General features: G+C 48.7%; 1 protein-coding gene across 1 annotated transcript in view; it reads left to right on the forward strand.

Moving 5' to 3' along the window:
* roraa (RAR-related orphan receptor A, paralog a) overlaps window positions 1-15,429 on the forward strand; it is a 183,775-nt gene extending 168,346 nt beyond the window's left edge. Inside the window, exons 3-11 of the mRNA XM_068739025.1 lie at window positions 3,161-3,246; window positions 4,578-4,719; window positions 5,879-6,274; window positions 12,200-12,321; window positions 12,409-12,541; window positions 13,462-13,569; window positions 14,497-14,607; window positions 14,805-14,917; window positions 15,265-15,429. Coding sequence (XP_068595126.1) covers window positions 3,161-3,246; window positions 4,578-4,719; window positions 5,879-6,274; window positions 12,200-12,321; window positions 12,409-12,541; window positions 13,462-13,569; window positions 14,497-14,607; window positions 14,805-14,917; window positions 15,265-15,429 — 1,376 coding nt within the window. The remainder of the gene's footprint in view (window positions 1-3,160; window positions 3,247-4,577; window positions 4,720-5,878; window positions 6,275-12,199; window positions 12,322-12,408; window positions 12,542-13,461; window positions 13,570-14,496; window positions 14,608-14,804; window positions 14,918-15,264) is intronic.
* Window positions 15,430-15,918: the final 489 nt, after the last annotated feature.

Raw genomic sequence — 15,918 nt, forward strand, 5'->3', positions numbered from 1 at the left:
TATCAAGAACGCACGCCGCATCGTGACAGCCAGTGGAGCGGCATTTTCCGAAGGTGGGCAATGCTAAATGCTGCTGGTTACTAAATCGTAGCAGCGGGTTGATCTCGGTGCTGTGGAGAAAGCGGTGAAGGGCGCTGGGTGAGCATGCGAAGGCCTCGCTGGCCTATCGTACATGATTTAGTGCGAGTGACGCGTCGTCCCCTCAAAACGCCTGCTAGTGTGATGAATCGGCGTCCTTGAAACTGATCAACCACAGACAAAGAATGAGATTTAGCATTGGGCTTGCCTGTCTCCTCTCTACCATGCACGTGACGTCCACGTCGGTCTGCGACATTACAGACAGGAAATGAATCCTGAGGCGAGCGCCGACCCTCACGGTGACGTGCGCCTTGCGATTGTGCTGCGGCGTGATTCGGAACACAATCCAGGCACCTCAGCAGGTGTCTTTGAAGTGGCCATCGTGCAGAGGCCATCTCGGAGCGATGCGGCGAGCAGCAGCGGCAGCAGGCGGGTGGGATGGACCGTAGCGCGGGCCGCCTGTCTGACTGTGGCTGACTTTGAAGTCGTAAACAGTGCCGGGCAGGGCTGCCGGCTGGCGGGGAAGCGAGCAGGCAGGGAGGCCAAGCGAACGGGCTCAGCGGCGCTGCGCCGGTCGAGCTCAAGCAAGTCAGCAGCTGCCCGTTTCACACGGAGAGACGGTTAACGCCGGGGCTCCTGTCCATAGATATTGACGAGCAGATTGGGAGTGCTTATGAGGGCAGGCCTTTCTGCTTGACTGGCGCTCCTTTGTGAATTCAGTTTGAATCATCCTCAGCATCTGAAATGCAGCTTGAGAGCCCCCACGGCCGTCTACTCACGAGGACAATGTGCACAATTAGACTGACTTAGGCTGAGGTTACTTCATTGTGTATATCTGATCCCCCCCCCCCCCCCCACACACACACACACACACACCTCCACATATTTTTAAAAGCAGCTTTTCCCTGTGTGGAAATAACTAAATGCTCACACTGAGGTTTTTCTTATACAAGAAGCTGCAGAGCTGGACCGGAGACAAACCCTCTTTACCCTTGAGTGCACTAAGCATCCGGGGTGGGGGTAGCTGGAGAGGCTCTACGGATTCAGGGCCTTCCTGCTGCAGATATGGCTTTGTGGGGTGCGCGTTCCGACGTGCACCCTCTGCCCGGCCTGGCACTCCCTTGTCCGCACTCGCTGTTTTCACCTGATGTGGCGAAGCTGCTGTCAGGCCTGAGAGGCTGCCCAGCCAGTTCTGCTTCTTTGGGAGAGCTGAAGGCTTCTCACAGCGATGCTATGGGGGGGTGGGGGTGGAAGCTAGCAGCAGCAGTCTAAGCTTTTAGCTATCAAAGGCTGGAGTGCAGAGCCAAAAAAGCCTGTGGGCTGGATGGGGTGGGTGGAAGCTTGGCTAAACGTGGCGAGACAACCGTAGCCACAGCCCTGCACTGCCACCCAATGGCCAGGTTATGTCGCTACAGCCTTTTTAGTTTGCCACAACTCCAGCTAGTCGTAATTACGGCACGCTTCAGTTGTTTTGAGTGCATGTCAGAACAAATTACGTAAGTAATGAGGCTGAAAATGCTAAAGGAGTCGAAACACACTGCACCGCTAATGCTCATGCAGGGAGAACACAAAAACAAACAATGGCGCGCACTCACACAGAGATAGAGCTCGCCAAAATAACAAGCTTTCTGTGCACAGTAAGGAAAAGATTAATTAGAAATGAACCCTCTCAGCTAGGTCGACAGAGCCCGCCTCCTGCCTGGGTTTCTCTCTAATCCAGGGCGATGAGGTGCGCTGCCCTCCATTGTATGTGAGAATCGCAAATCGCAGGAGGTTGTTGTCTGGAGGAGAGTTAATTGTTCATGTTCTACTACTCCCCTTTGTTCATTTAACTGAAATGTAGGCTAATTCCATGTAAACATGGCCGGTCTTGTTGACTCCAGCAGCGCGAGGAGAACAGACCCAGATTCCTGAATGAATAGAGTGTGGCTCCGGGGTTGGCGGATTAGGGGCTCTGTGCTGGGGGGGGCTCTTGCAGCCTTGCCTCGGGGACAAGGACATTATCCACATGACAATTACGAGATCCTGGGCAGTTGATTAAAATGAGCAGGAATCTCTGGATTGAACACTAGCTGAGGTGCTTTTGATGTGATCAAACTAGTTTAAAGAGGTCGGTTGCTACGGCGCGCGGGGGATAATCGAAGCTTCTTGTCTTGTGGCGAGACACGATGCTCATTTGTAGACAGTTAGGCCCGGCTGGAGGGGAGAGGCTGATGTAATGCTTTGACATCGTGGAAGCACTAACGCTTCTTTACATTTTTTTGCATCTTGTAAAGGCAAAATCAGAATAATCCTCCCTTAATTAATATAATCTTGTGTTGCAACAGCACCCTGCCCTCTGATTGGTCCACTGCACGGCTTGGTGGAGAGACCACTACTATCGAGAGAGAGAGAGAGAATGTCCCACGGTGGTCTTTCCTCGATTTAGATCAGATAGTGGAGTTCGTCTGGGGCTGCGATGTGCTGTTGGGACGGTGGGACGGAGATGTTGCAGATGCAGAGGAGGGCTGTGAGATAGATATCTCTCGGGGGGGGGCTGTGGCGATAGCGCTGAGAGCCGTGGGACAAGTTGGGAGTTGTGCGTCTCTGATGTCTGTGTGTTCTGTCTGTTCCATGGCGTGTCCTCCCCCCCGCCCCCTCCGTGGTACCCTCCTGGAGAGGAAACCAACGATGGATGAGACCTGTCCTCTCTTTGCTTTTGTCCTATATGTGGCGGGCGAATCGCAGTCCTGTCGACAGCACAACACCACTGAACCCCCCCCCCCACCACAGTGAATGATGCATTTTAGTGCTGTTGTGCTGTATTGGCTAGGGCTTCTGGGTAATGGAGTATTTCCTTCTGTAGGTTGTATTATTTCGGATGCAAATTGACACCCTGTTTCCAGTCGCGCACACGCCGCTGTAAATATTTTGCTCACGCTCTGCGGAAGTGAGGATTCAAAAAGCCACCGGATGAGATGTTTTTAGAAGCGCGGCGCTCTTTCATGTACCAATATGGATCCATGGCGAGGGTGTTGTACGGTGACTCGTGACAGCAAAATGTTATTTTTATATTTATTTCTCTCCCTTTTCTTTTCCGCAGCTCAAATCGAAATAATTCCCTGCAAGATCTGTGGAGACAAATCATCAGGCATCCATTACGGTGTGATAACATGTGAAGGATGTAAGGTAAGCGTCAGGACACCGTGCATGTGTCTGTGTGTGTGTGTGTGTGTGTGTGTGTGTGTGTGTTTAGGAGCAGGAAAGCTAAGAACAGGGGAAACAGGAAAAACTGTGGAAGTAAAGAAAAGTTGCTTCCTAGGAAGAAAAAAAAAACCCCATTTGGAAGTTTTCCCGTGATTTGGAGCTGGGTGTGGAAGTGTAAACACAGAACGCGATCATTAAAGCGGTCATGCACGGCAGAGGACATCACAGATAACTACAATTAGTAGGACAAAGTCGTTGCTCTCGCATGGCTCTGTCTTTGTCTCCCAGGGACGTAGCTTTCCCCAGTTTTCTGTACGTCTGCTGCAGCCGGCTCTTGTTGAAATGAAATGATCAAAAGGAGAGTTCTTTGGATCACAGCCGATTGTTGGCTGTTTGCTTCAGTGTTGCTTCCATTGAAGCTGCCTTTTTGTACTGTTTCAAATGCACCAGCCATTCACAGGGAGGGGAATTTTATGCTTAGAGTGTATTCTTGTCCCTGTGCTTGTCACCAGGCACATCATTAGCATTCCTCAACCAGTCTACACCTTTGCTGTTTGCCCCCCCCCCCCCCCCCCTCTCTCTCTCTCTCTCTCTCTCCCTCTTTCTCTCTCGTTCTCCCTTTCAGCTGTTCTTCCCAGTGCTCTTCTTCCTTGCAAGGAACAGGCACTAAAGAAAAAGATGCTGAAATCCATCCTCAATGATCGCTAATTAGTCCAAAGGCTGAGAGATCTTTTATGATATGTGCACACAACAAATGTTTGGACCATAAATCATAGCGTTATTAAAGAGCGCTGCTTGTCACTGGCGGCTATAGCCTGATTCCATAATGGCTGCCATTATGGAGGAACCTGGCAGCTGTCAGCTGTTTTCTCGTAATTAAACAGCCAATGAGCAGCTAATTAAGACATATGTGCGTGAAAGCAGTAGAGTGGGGCATGTTAATGATGTGTTGGAAATCAATTCATTAAGTCAAAGGATGAGGAATCCAGTGGCTGTTCATTCACAGTCCTTTAGTGCGGTGCATGCCAGCGCTGTGTTAATCAACACTAATAACCCAGCTGAAGAAAAACACGATGCACTGCTATCAGTCCAACCCAAACACACACCGGGAACAACCCTGGTGAAATACAGCGCCCTTTAAACAGCCGGTAAAATACCATCACAGTCGTGTTTTAATCTGATCTGTTGGCCAGGAGGAAAATGAAAATATCACCACTGGTAATACAATAAATCACGATTGCTAAAACACTGTTAGGAAATGAATTGGTCTTTCCAGTAACCCGAGCCACGTCCATGCGCCTCTTCCTGCACAGGGCTTCTTCAGGAGGAGCCAGCAGAGCAATGCAGCCTACTCCTGCCCCCGCCAGAAGAACTGCTTGATCGACCGCACCAGCCGCAACCGCTGCCAGCACTGCAGGCTGCAGAAGTGCCTGACGGTGGGCATGTCACGAGATGGTAAGTGCTCCATGTTGGATGGATGCAACCGGGTGGTATGATGGCTGGAGGAAGGTAAGGAGTCCAGGTTCAGTTCTCCATCTGGAGCGCCGTCGGATCCCTGCTTCAGGGAGCTGTAGTGGACTCTGACTTGTCTGTGATGGCAGGAGAGATGAGAATAGGGTGATTAATCACAGTGTGAATTTAAGACTCAATATTTCTGAAAAAAACATAATAAAAACACACGAGTGGAGCCGAGGCGAGCGAAGGCAGATCTGTAAAATAAAAAGAGAATCAAAATACCAATCAACAGCTAACTTTACATCACCTTTAACCCCTGAACATGCATATTGCCAGCTGGTTGTCTGTTCACGACCCTGAATTGAGACACAGCAGACGTATAGAGAAGTGAACATGACGTGAACGCATGCGAGGGCTCCGTTTCCTTGTGACTCGCCGGTGAGCGCTTTGTCGTTGGGACTCATTTGTTGCCTTGATAGAATCTGGGATTGATGAAATGGGAGGTTGTTATTAGCGCTGCTGCAGCTGAGACGCAGTAATGGGAGCGCACAGGTGTGTGTGGGGGGGTGGGGGGGGGGAGTCTGGAGGGTTTCTGCTGTGCCAGGCTGGTCCGAACTGCTGAGGAGATATATTTATCCCCCCCCTACAAACAATACGAGGCGAATTTGGGAAGTGGTCCATTCATTTTAGCAGGGTTTTTTTTTTTGATTGATTTTAGCATTAGCTTTTTCTCACATGCGCAATGAATAAGGCCGGCGTGTTTTTTTCTTTGCTAAAATGCATTCATATTCCGGAATAGCTCATATTTTTCAGTGTGAATTTACACAGAGGTACATTTACTCCCGTAGCTAGAATAGCCTCACATGCACATTTACACACACGAACAAACACTCCAGACGAAGGTGACTCTTACCTTCACTCAACACACCAGACCCCATCTGTCTACACTATCCTCTGTGTCACTCCACTCGATTTCCACTGTGTGAAGACACACACACACACACACACGACTGCCAGGCCCCAAGAACCTTTCTGTTAACTCATTTTATTCTTTGTAGCTGCATTGCGAGGAACCACATATTTAAAATGCATATCGTCTTCTGGTTAAATGCAGTTGTTTTTGCCGCACGTTGAGTTCCACGTGTGTTTTGTCCTGCAGCGGTGAAGTTTGGGCGCATGTCAAAGAAGCAGCGAGACAGCCTCTACGCCGAGGTGCAGAAGCACAGACTGCAGCAGCAGCAGCGTGACCACCAACAGCAGCCCGGAGAGGCGGAGCCACTCACACCCAGCTATGGCCTGTCAGCCAATGGCCTCACAGAACTCCATGACGACCTCAGCGGCTACATGGATGGCCACACTCCTGACGGCAGCAAACCAGACTCGGCGGTCAGCGGCTTCTACCTGGACATCCAGCCGTCTCCTGACCAGTCAGGCCTGGACATCAACGGTATCAAGCCGGAGCCCATCTGCGACTTTGCCCCTGGCTCTGGCTTCTTCCCTTACTGCTCCTTCACCAACGGAGAGACCTCCCCCACCGTGTCCATGGCTGAACTAGGTGAGAAGCAGGAGTGGGGTGTTGGGGGGGGGGGGGGGTGTGCAGGAGAGACAGCAAAAGAGAGGAGGGGGAGAACAACTCAACCGTGGGGGCAAAAGATACAAAGGTTGCTTAAAATAGCAGGAGGTTGGAGACTCATCTCCAACTCTCATTAAAAGAGCCTCTTTTTTGTAATTAGTTTCCATTAATTAGGGCCAATCAGGATTCAGCAGGGCAGGCATCTGGGGAAATCACTTTTTTAGGCTCCCCTGTGCCTCGGAACTCCTTTTAACAGATGTCTTTCCAAAACCGTTTAAATTTTATACTCAATATTCACTCTGAGAAAATGTGACCTTTGTTTCAACGAGTATCGTTGCAGGCCTCGTCCACGCCACACACTTGTGTCAAAACAACCTAAAGACACGGAATAAAAAACCTAAAACAAGAGACAATCAGAGATTGCAGACTCGATCTTGTGAGACAGTTATGGCATTTGAAATGTAAATGTGAGCAAAACCCTGTTGTGTGTTCCACCTTTTTCACAACAGTTTCTTTATTTGTATGTACATATGTAATACATACTAGATAATATAATGAACAATTACTACATATCAGTATCTTTACTGTTGTGTGTTCCACACACAACAATATGTTTCCTTTTTCACAACAATGTGTTTACATATGTGAAGTGTTAGATAATGCATTGACCAGTTGGTTTTGATCAGTGTATCAGTGTATCATCAAGGGTGGGTCAGTAACAAACATTGCTTTATGGTACACTTAACTATATTTATTGGAAAAAAGTGCAACAATTAAATAACATACATGAAACTAGAATGAACTATGAGTGCACACCACCCAAACACAGAACCCAACTTGACCCACAAGAGCAAGCACTCTGGCAACGGAGGCAAGGAAAAACTTCCCTTTAACAGGCAGAAACCTTGGACAGAACCTAGGCTCATGGTGGACGGCCATCTGTCTGACCGGCTGGGTTGAGAGAGAGAAAGAGAGTGGGAGAGAAAGAGAGAGAGAGAATGGCAGATCGGAGAGAGATGGTTCCCAGGCCAGGCGAGAGACATAGTCTCTCCAGCGTGTCCTGGGTCTTCCCTCGTGGTCTTCTCCCGGTGGGACGTGCCCTGAACACCTCACCAGGGAGGCGTTCGGGAGGCAACCTGAATAGGTTGCCTGGAGCCACCTCATCTGGCTCCTCTCAACGCGGAGGAGCAGCGGCTCTACTCCGAGCTCCTCCCGGATGACTGAGCTTCTCACCCTATCTCTAAGGGAGAGCCCAGCCACGCTACGGAGGAAGCTCATTTCAGCCGCTGGTACCCGCGATCTTGTTCTTTCGGTCACTACCCAACGCTCGTGACCATAGGTGGGGGTAGGAGAACGAAGATCGACCGGTAAATCGAGAGCTTTGCCTTTCGGCTCAGCTCTCTCTTCCCATGACAGATCTGTGCAGAGTCCGCATCACTGCAGACGCCGCACCGATCCATGTCTGTCGATCTCCCGCTCCATCCTTCCCTCACTCGTGAACAAGATCCCAAGGTACTTGAACTCCTCCACTTGGGGTAGGATCTCCTCCCCGACCTGGAGGGTGCACTCTGGGGTGCATTATGGGGTGTAAAAGGTGCACTCTTTTACACCCCATACTCCCGGAGCACCCCCCCCACAGGACTCTCCGAGGGACACGGTCGAATGCTTTCTCCAAATCCACAAAAAAAGTGGACTGGTTGGGCAAACTCCCATGCACCCTCAAAGACCCTGCTGAGGGTGTAGAGCTGGTCCACAGTTCCACGGCCAGGACGGAAACCTGAATCCGAGGTTCGGCTCGGGTCCGGGTAGCTCCGTTTTGGGAACTTAAAACGGAGCTACCGGGGACGCCCTTGATGACCGTCACTCTGACTGATCACTCTTTGATCTGTGACACACGCATAGAGATCTAAAGATCCGAACAAATATGTTGGGCTTCTTCTCCAGACGTCTCGTCACAATCTCAGCAACCATTTCATAAATGGATGTCCTGTTGTCCAATAGTTGTTCTTGTACTGTCCCGTTGCCCATCTGTTTGAGCAACGCCTTCTGGACAGCTTTGGCAATCTTTTTGACTCGGCAACCTTTCAGCTTCAAGGTAATGTTTGACCCTTGGATTTTTGTGACAAGGGTATTTGTTAGCACTCTGATGATGTCCAACAGATTTTCTACCTGTGAGAAGTCACCCAGGAAAATCTGTCCAACAATCGCTAACGCAAGCTTCCGACACAGGCATATCAAATCCTGAGGCACTGTAGGTTCTTCATCATCTGCGTCCTTGTCGGCTTCATCGCAGACGACTTCCTGAGGCGCTGTCGGTTGTTCATCACCTGCGTCCTTGTTGGCTTCATCGCAGACGACTTCCTGAGGCGCTGTCGGTTGTTCATCACCTGCGTCCTTGTCGGCTTCATCGCAGACGACTTCCTGAGGCACTGTAGGTTCTTCATCATCTGCGTCCTTGTCGGCTTCATCGCAGACAACTTCCTGAGGCGCTGTCGGTTGTTCATCACCTGCGTCCTTGTCGGCTTCATCGCAGACGACTTCCTGAGGCGCTGTCGGTTGTTCATCACCTGCGTCCTTGTCGGCTTCATCGCAGACGACTTCCTGAGGCGCTGTCGGTTGTTCATCACCTGCGTCCTTGTCGGCTTCATCGCAGACGACTTCCTGAGGCACTGTAGGTTCTTCATCATCTGCGTCCTTGTCGGCTTCATCACAGACGACTTCCTGAGGCGCTGTCGGTTGTTCATCACCTGCGTCCTTGTCGGCTTCATCGCAGACGACTTCCTGAGGCGCTGTCGGTTGTTCATCACCTGCGTCCTTGTCGGCTTCATCGCAGACGACTTCCTGAGGCGTTGTAGTTTGTTCATCACCTGCGTCCTTGTCGGCTTCATCGCAGACTACCTGCTCATCGCTGGTGAAATCTTTCTCTTTTTCAGGTGCCAAAGTCTCCCCTTTCATGATGGTGGAGGCCTCTGGTAGAGCTGGGGGGACAACCGGTACTCTCTTTATGTCTTGTACTGCAAGGCTCACAAGGTCCTTTTCCTTTTGTCCTTGTTGAACCTGCACATTGAGAGCGTTCCCCATCATCTTGGTGAATATGTCCACTTCACCGGTGATTTTCTGCCTGATGTCCGGCCTTGTTCCATCATGAGGCAGACGGTGGTACACCAAACTAGCCAGCTGCTTTATGACGTTTGAGTTAGGATCAGTCATTTCGTCTGCTACTTTAGTGTAGAAGCAGACCTCTTTGGCATCCCCGGTCACGTCTTTTCCTTTTTGGATTATGCCCTCGGCCACATATTCCACCCCTTCAAGTAATGAAGACAGTGGACTATGCATTTGGGGCAATGACGTAGATGCAAACTCTTTCTTCATTTTGTTCACAATTTTAAGGATTGACTCCTTCATGAATATATAAACAAAAACGGTCTTGAGATTTGACCTCACATTCTCCCAAATGGCATTTTTGCCTTCTGGTTCCAGGTCTTGCCCCTCCGCTATGATAGCTACAATCTGTTTAGCTATCACCTCTGTGTTGAAGGAGGGGATTGATTTTATGCGCCGCATCTCCTCTGATGGCAATTCCTCCGTGCTGGCCTCACAGACGTGGCTTGCCATTTCGTCCAGAATGTTTTTGATGTCCTGGATGGCTGCAGAGAAGGTGCTGCTCAGGGTAGGACCCTCTTCTATATCCTGTTCAAAAGGAGTTACAGGTGTCTCAAATGACTTCAGAATGGTGTCCTGGTCCACAGGGGACATGTCATCCATTGATGGTGACTGGACCCAAGTCATGCTCTTGACACTCATAGTCTTCTGAAACAGTAAATTGTTGCTTGTTCTCACTTGATCTTAAATATATGTACTTGCCTGGCTTTGAACACTTCAGAGACTCAATAGATCAAAGACATCACATCAAATCCATGGTCACATAACCACCATCACATCAAAGCCATGGTCACATAACCACATCACAGCAAAGGCATGGTCACATGACCACAATTGGCCTTTCTGTAAAACACGCCCACATGACTTAGTAGGTCAATCGTGGCATTTTTGTATTAAAACACTGCCTCTGACAAACAAACATGCTGCCGCTTTGATTGGTGAATGTGGTGAAACGTTGTCGTCACGGCAACAGAAACCACCGCTATCCTGAACGACTGGAAGGGGGTATACGCTATATTTCCTTTCCTAAACCAACTGTGAGAAATGTCTGTGTTGGACCAAACTTTGTGGAAGACCAAGAATTCATCAAGTTTGCATCAACTAGAAATGGAACCCAAGTCACTTCCTATGAAACCCTCAAACTACAACCAATACATGTAAAGCTATGCGTAAAATGCATATTCCAAATACGTTATCCCAGTAATTTCTTTGGAGACACGAGTTAAGATGTGTGCAAAGCGGTTCTATTCCTTAGACTTTGAACTGCTGTTCTCTGGGGGGTACGGCAAGCACTGGACTGAAACTCAAGAGCTAATTCAGGGTTCCTCAAGAAGCTTCAGTATAATTTGTAATCAGCAGTAGACTCTCGACAGAAGGTTTCAAAGGAGTCCAGGTGGACTCTTGAAAGTAAATTTTCATGGAACAAACAAAACATTTTAAGAAGCTTTTTGCACAGATTCATGCAAATCATATTTTTATAAAAGGAGGTCTTAGAGTTGTTTCCACAAATTGAAAAAACTCTTTATTTCTCATCTCTTTACTAGTTGCAACGTGCAAAATTTATAAAGCACAACTTTGAATATTTTTATTGACTGTACTATTTAATGTACAGTTTCTATCTAATGCTATATTTTTTTTCATTATGTTAAGAGAATGCAAATAAATTAAGTAATCAAGTGACTAAATCAAATTAATACGTTTCTTCAGTTATTTCATATTAAGTTAAGGGAACGATGTAAAAATTATGTCACAGGTCCCATATAGCTTCATTCCATAGCTAAAAACATTCATTAAATTTGGCCTGATTAAGTTCATACTGAAAAATGAAAAAGAAAGCCGGTTTGCTACGAAGCAGCGATCAGAGGAAGTCTGGCTTATACGGCGTTCTGCTCACTGGGAAAGGGACAAACGGATATTGATAGCGGGTCGATCTGCGTTCAAACACAGTGTCAAACCAGTAATCAGTGGGAAAGTGGCAAACATACATGTCGTTGTGTCTATCTATCTATCTATCGCCTAGGCAACGCAGGTGAGGCAGAGACACTGTTCAAGTGGGGTTGCTGTATTTTGCTGTCGAAAATAGCGGTCGATGTGCGCACGTGCATAAGGGTCCGTCCAACGGCCTGTTGTGAGATCAGGAAGTAAACTTCCCTCGTTTTAATCGCGTTGTCGGCTTGCTAATTTTAGAAACCCTTTTGAGAAGATGGCAGAAAGAAAAAAAGACGAGGAGAATCGTACTTTTCACTTTGTAGTCACGAAGCCATCAGCAAAACCACGCAGCACCAGAAGTTACATTAATGGTAATAAATATCCAGCATTGGTTAGAAACAGCATAACAATGTTATTAAAAAGAATTCAGAGACTTATTGTACTTTAAACGTGTAACATAAAATGCACACATTTACTTGTATTTAGTTTTAAACATATTTTATGGCTCTCACGGAATTACATTTAAAAATATTTGTGTATCGGATTAGTCTGATTGAGAGGGGTGGTTTACACCGATCTGTGATCATTCAGTGACTATCATGGCGTCTCAGAACACGAGGGTAACGCAACGCGCTGTTACGTTAATACACATATGTTTTGAAGAAACAATCGCTTCCCGCCGATCCTCCCTCTGCCAAGCTCAGTAAACGAATCTCTTCCTGTGGACTATTTCATCAGTGGGGCCCTCTTAATGTGAGTAATGGTCAGACCTCAGCTGTGCTCCTTTGGGGTTTTTGACAATGCTGTGTATTGCAGAGCACCTGGCCCAGAACATCTCCAAGTCACACATGGAGACTTGTCAGTACTTGAGGGAGGAGCTGCAGCAGATGACCTGGCAGGCCTTCCTGCAAGAGGAGGTGGAGACCTACCAGAGCAAGGTAACACAAGCACAAGAACCGCCCCCCCCCAAGAAGGGGCCATTGTCTTAGAGCTGATAACCGATTCTCTGTCCTATCTGTTCTTAGCCCCGGGAAGTCATGTGGCAGCTGTGTGCGATCAAAATAACAGAGGCCATTCAGTATGTGGTGGAGTTCGCCAAGCGCATCGATGGCTTCATGGAGCTGTGTCAGAATGATCAGATAGTGCTGCTGAAAGCAGGTATGACAGCCTGTCAACACGGCCTGCCGCCGTCAACTCACCCGCCGCCCACCCCCCCATCCTGGCGTTGTCACAAGGGCGTAGCTGTCCTGACTGCACAAAACCCTCTTCTTCACATGAACAGACAGCGTCACGGGGAGGAGACCCCGCCCGTCCAGTTTCCTCTCTCCGCCTCTGTCGCTCTTTGTCTTGCTCTGATCGTCACGTGCGTGGCAGGGATGGACGCGGCATTAGATATGCAACGTGTTCCTGAGCTCAGATGATACTTGTCATGAAGCCCCCCCCCCCCTCCCCCTCCCACCTCTCTCTCTCTCTGGCCACACTCGCCACGATCACATTAGATGCAGCCGTGGCTCCGCGTAGCGCTGTCACCTGCTTTATTGCATGAATACAAAGACTCACAAACATGCAGCGCGTGCAGCAAACAAACATCCCCTGCTGAGCATTATTCATATTAGCATTGCCAATATGAAGAATGAAGTCAAGACTGAGATCCCTTGTCAGACATGGCATTTTAAAACGGAGGCACGGACGGCTCGCATTTCATTTTGCTTGATCCTCTCATGCGCTTCCACCGAGTGGTACAAATTACAGGGCAGGAAATACTCTTGAACCCATCTTCATAAATAAGGGTTGAGTGAATAAGCACTGTCGCCGCTGAATGAAGAGTAATTCTTATCTGGCGTGTAAATAGCCTTCCGTTTCTGATATGATCATCTGCATCGGTGTGTTTTGTTTTTTCTCCTGTGACGACAGGCTTCTTTATTTCAAAGTGGTTGTGTTGTTCATGCAATGGAAGAATAGCACAAAGAACAATCATGTGCTGCATCACTGACTGATGCGCAACTGTTTGGGTGGGGGGGCGGGGGGGGGGGGGGAGAGGCTGAGATTCAGCATGTTGTTTCTGTCTGTCTACACAGGCTCTTTGGAAGTCGTGTTTGTCAGAATGTGCCGTGCCTTTGACTCGCAAAACAACACAGTCTATTTTGATGGAAAGTACGCCGGACCTGATGTGTTCAAGTCATTAGGTAAGTGTCGCGAGCGAGCGCACGTCTGAGTGAGTTTGCATGTGTGTGTGTGTGTGTGTGTGTGTGTGTTGCTGTGTGTGCATGCGTAGTTTGCAGCATCTTTACTCCTTCCCTCAGCGAAATAGCCAAAATTAGAGGCTGGTTTTCAGATCCACGAGGCGCTGCAGGCCCGGGACGCAAACCGAGCGCACGTCCCAGCCTCACCTGGCGTTGCTGTCTCTGCGGCGGTTATTTATGGTGCAACAGAGACATTAGCGAGGCTCTGCTGTATACAGCGTCTGTAACTGTGGAATAAATAAAGCCAGGCAGAGCGTCTTTAGGGAGAGCGCTATCAAAACCATCCTTGATAGTCTGGCGTAAAACATCCCGAGCAAATAGTCATTCGCTGCCGGCTGCCGTGACATTAGCGAGATTCTCCGCCGTGGATTTTCCTCACATTTCTGACTTTATTTTGTCAGGGCGGGGAGAAAGAAAAAAAAAAGGTAAAGGTGTCCCGTTGTGGTTCTAAAAAAAAAAATAGCTGAATTGTGTTTCGTTGTGCGAATTTACAGTTTGGTGTAACTCCCTCTTTGGGTGTGAGCTTGTGTAGCTGTCCCAGCCTCCGGAGTTGAGGTGTCCGCAGCCTGGGGGGGGGGCATCCTGCTGTCTCTCTCTATCCTCGATTGATTTAACCAAAAACCTCAATGGTGACCTTGTTTGGCTTGCGTAACACCGCCCAACTGCCAAAAGTGACTCGTCTGGGAGGCAAAACTCCATAAAAAGCGTTGCCTGCTCTGCAGAAGACGCTCCCATGTGCTGTCAGCATGCCGCTCCTTTTTATTCCCCCCCCCCCCTCGTGTGCCTCTCTCCCAATAAAGATCAAGAGTGAATGTTGTTCTTTGGTCTTCCTCATCCTAAGCCCTCTCTCTGTGTCCTTTGCTGTGGCAGGCTGTGACGACTTGATCAGCTCCGTCTTCGAGTTTGGGAAAAACTTGTGTTCTATGCACCTGTCTGAGGATGAGATCGCCCTGTTCTCCGCCTTTGTGTTGATGTCTGCTGGTAGGTGTCACTCATGGGATGGGACACACACACACACACACATTCCACACAACAATGAATGCTGTTGCGCTGCTGTATTTCTCTACCAATTACCATCTCCCGTTTGTGGCATACTGCGTCATTACTTCACATTTGGCTCCTGCTTGGGCCTGCAGTGTAGCAAAACCAAATAAAAGCACGCTTAATGTCCCTCTCAGACCGGTCCTGGCTTCAGGAGAAGGTGAAGGTGGAGAAACTCCAGCAGAAGATCCAATTGGCCCTCCAGCACGTCCTGCAGAAGAACCACAGAGAGGATGGTATACTAACGAAGGTACGTTTGGGACGCGGTTCTCCCGCTCGACCCTCTCGTGAGAAGGGTCATCCCTGTTTTAGGCTCTTTATCCAGTCATTTTCAGCGCATTCGATTTCAGGGAAGCGTTCGCAATGTTTCGCCAAATTTTGAATCAGTGGAGACGTGACATTTCATCCATTGTTCCAGCGCCATAATACGAAGTGTCAACTTGTCCTCGTGCCGCAGCGCTTGTCTCAATATTTACAAGTCTGTTTGCCCCTGTGTGAGAGGGAATACACTGTGAGGGAGGAATGTTTTTCACTTCCATTGCTCCGTGTCCTTGCTTCCCTGTGAATCTAAACAGCCTGTCTCCTCTCTCTCCGCAGTTGATATGCAAAGTGTCGACACTGCGAGCGCTGTGCAGCCGGCATACAGAGAAGCTTACTGCTTTCAAAGCAATATACCCAGACATTGTGCGTGCCCACTTCCCCCCGCTATACAAGGAGCTGTTTGGATCAGACTTTGAGCAGTCCATGCCCATCGACGGGTAGCAGCCCTGCCAGGTGCCAGTGTGCCCACCGTAGGGGGAATGTGGAGGAGGAATCTGAGACACTTTATTGGTGGCCTGCAACAAACCAGAGTGGACAGATGGCACACTGTTCAACTTCTTGTTTTACATTGGAGCGTGGAGGCGTGGGGGGGGGGGGGGGGGGGGCAGGAGTTTATTCTCAAGGTTTACTTCATTAAATTTAGTTCTCTTTGGAAGACTTGTGGGAGCCAAACCCCCCGTGAGAGGTGAAGAGAAGATAGAAGATAGGGACAAATGAATTCTGATTGGTTGAACTTGACCCTCTTTTGCGCATCTCAAACATCAAACTCACGACTCGCTATTTCTCAGCCCTGCATTTACGCTCGTATTTATTGCATCACCGTTATTATTAATATTATCATTAAACTGTGCAACTTGTAATTGTATAAAATGAAACAGCTGAAGATGTCTTCAGTCAGATAATGAATCCACATCAGTATTATTTTCCAGA

This window comes from Brachionichthys hirsutus, chromosome 5, assembly GCF_040956055.1.
Source record: "Brachionichthys hirsutus isolate HB-005 chromosome 5, CSIRO-AGI_Bhir_v1, whole genome shotgun sequence".
Lineage (NCBI taxonomy): Eukaryota > Metazoa > Chordata > Actinopteri > Lophiiformes > Brachionichthyidae > Brachionichthys > Brachionichthys hirsutus.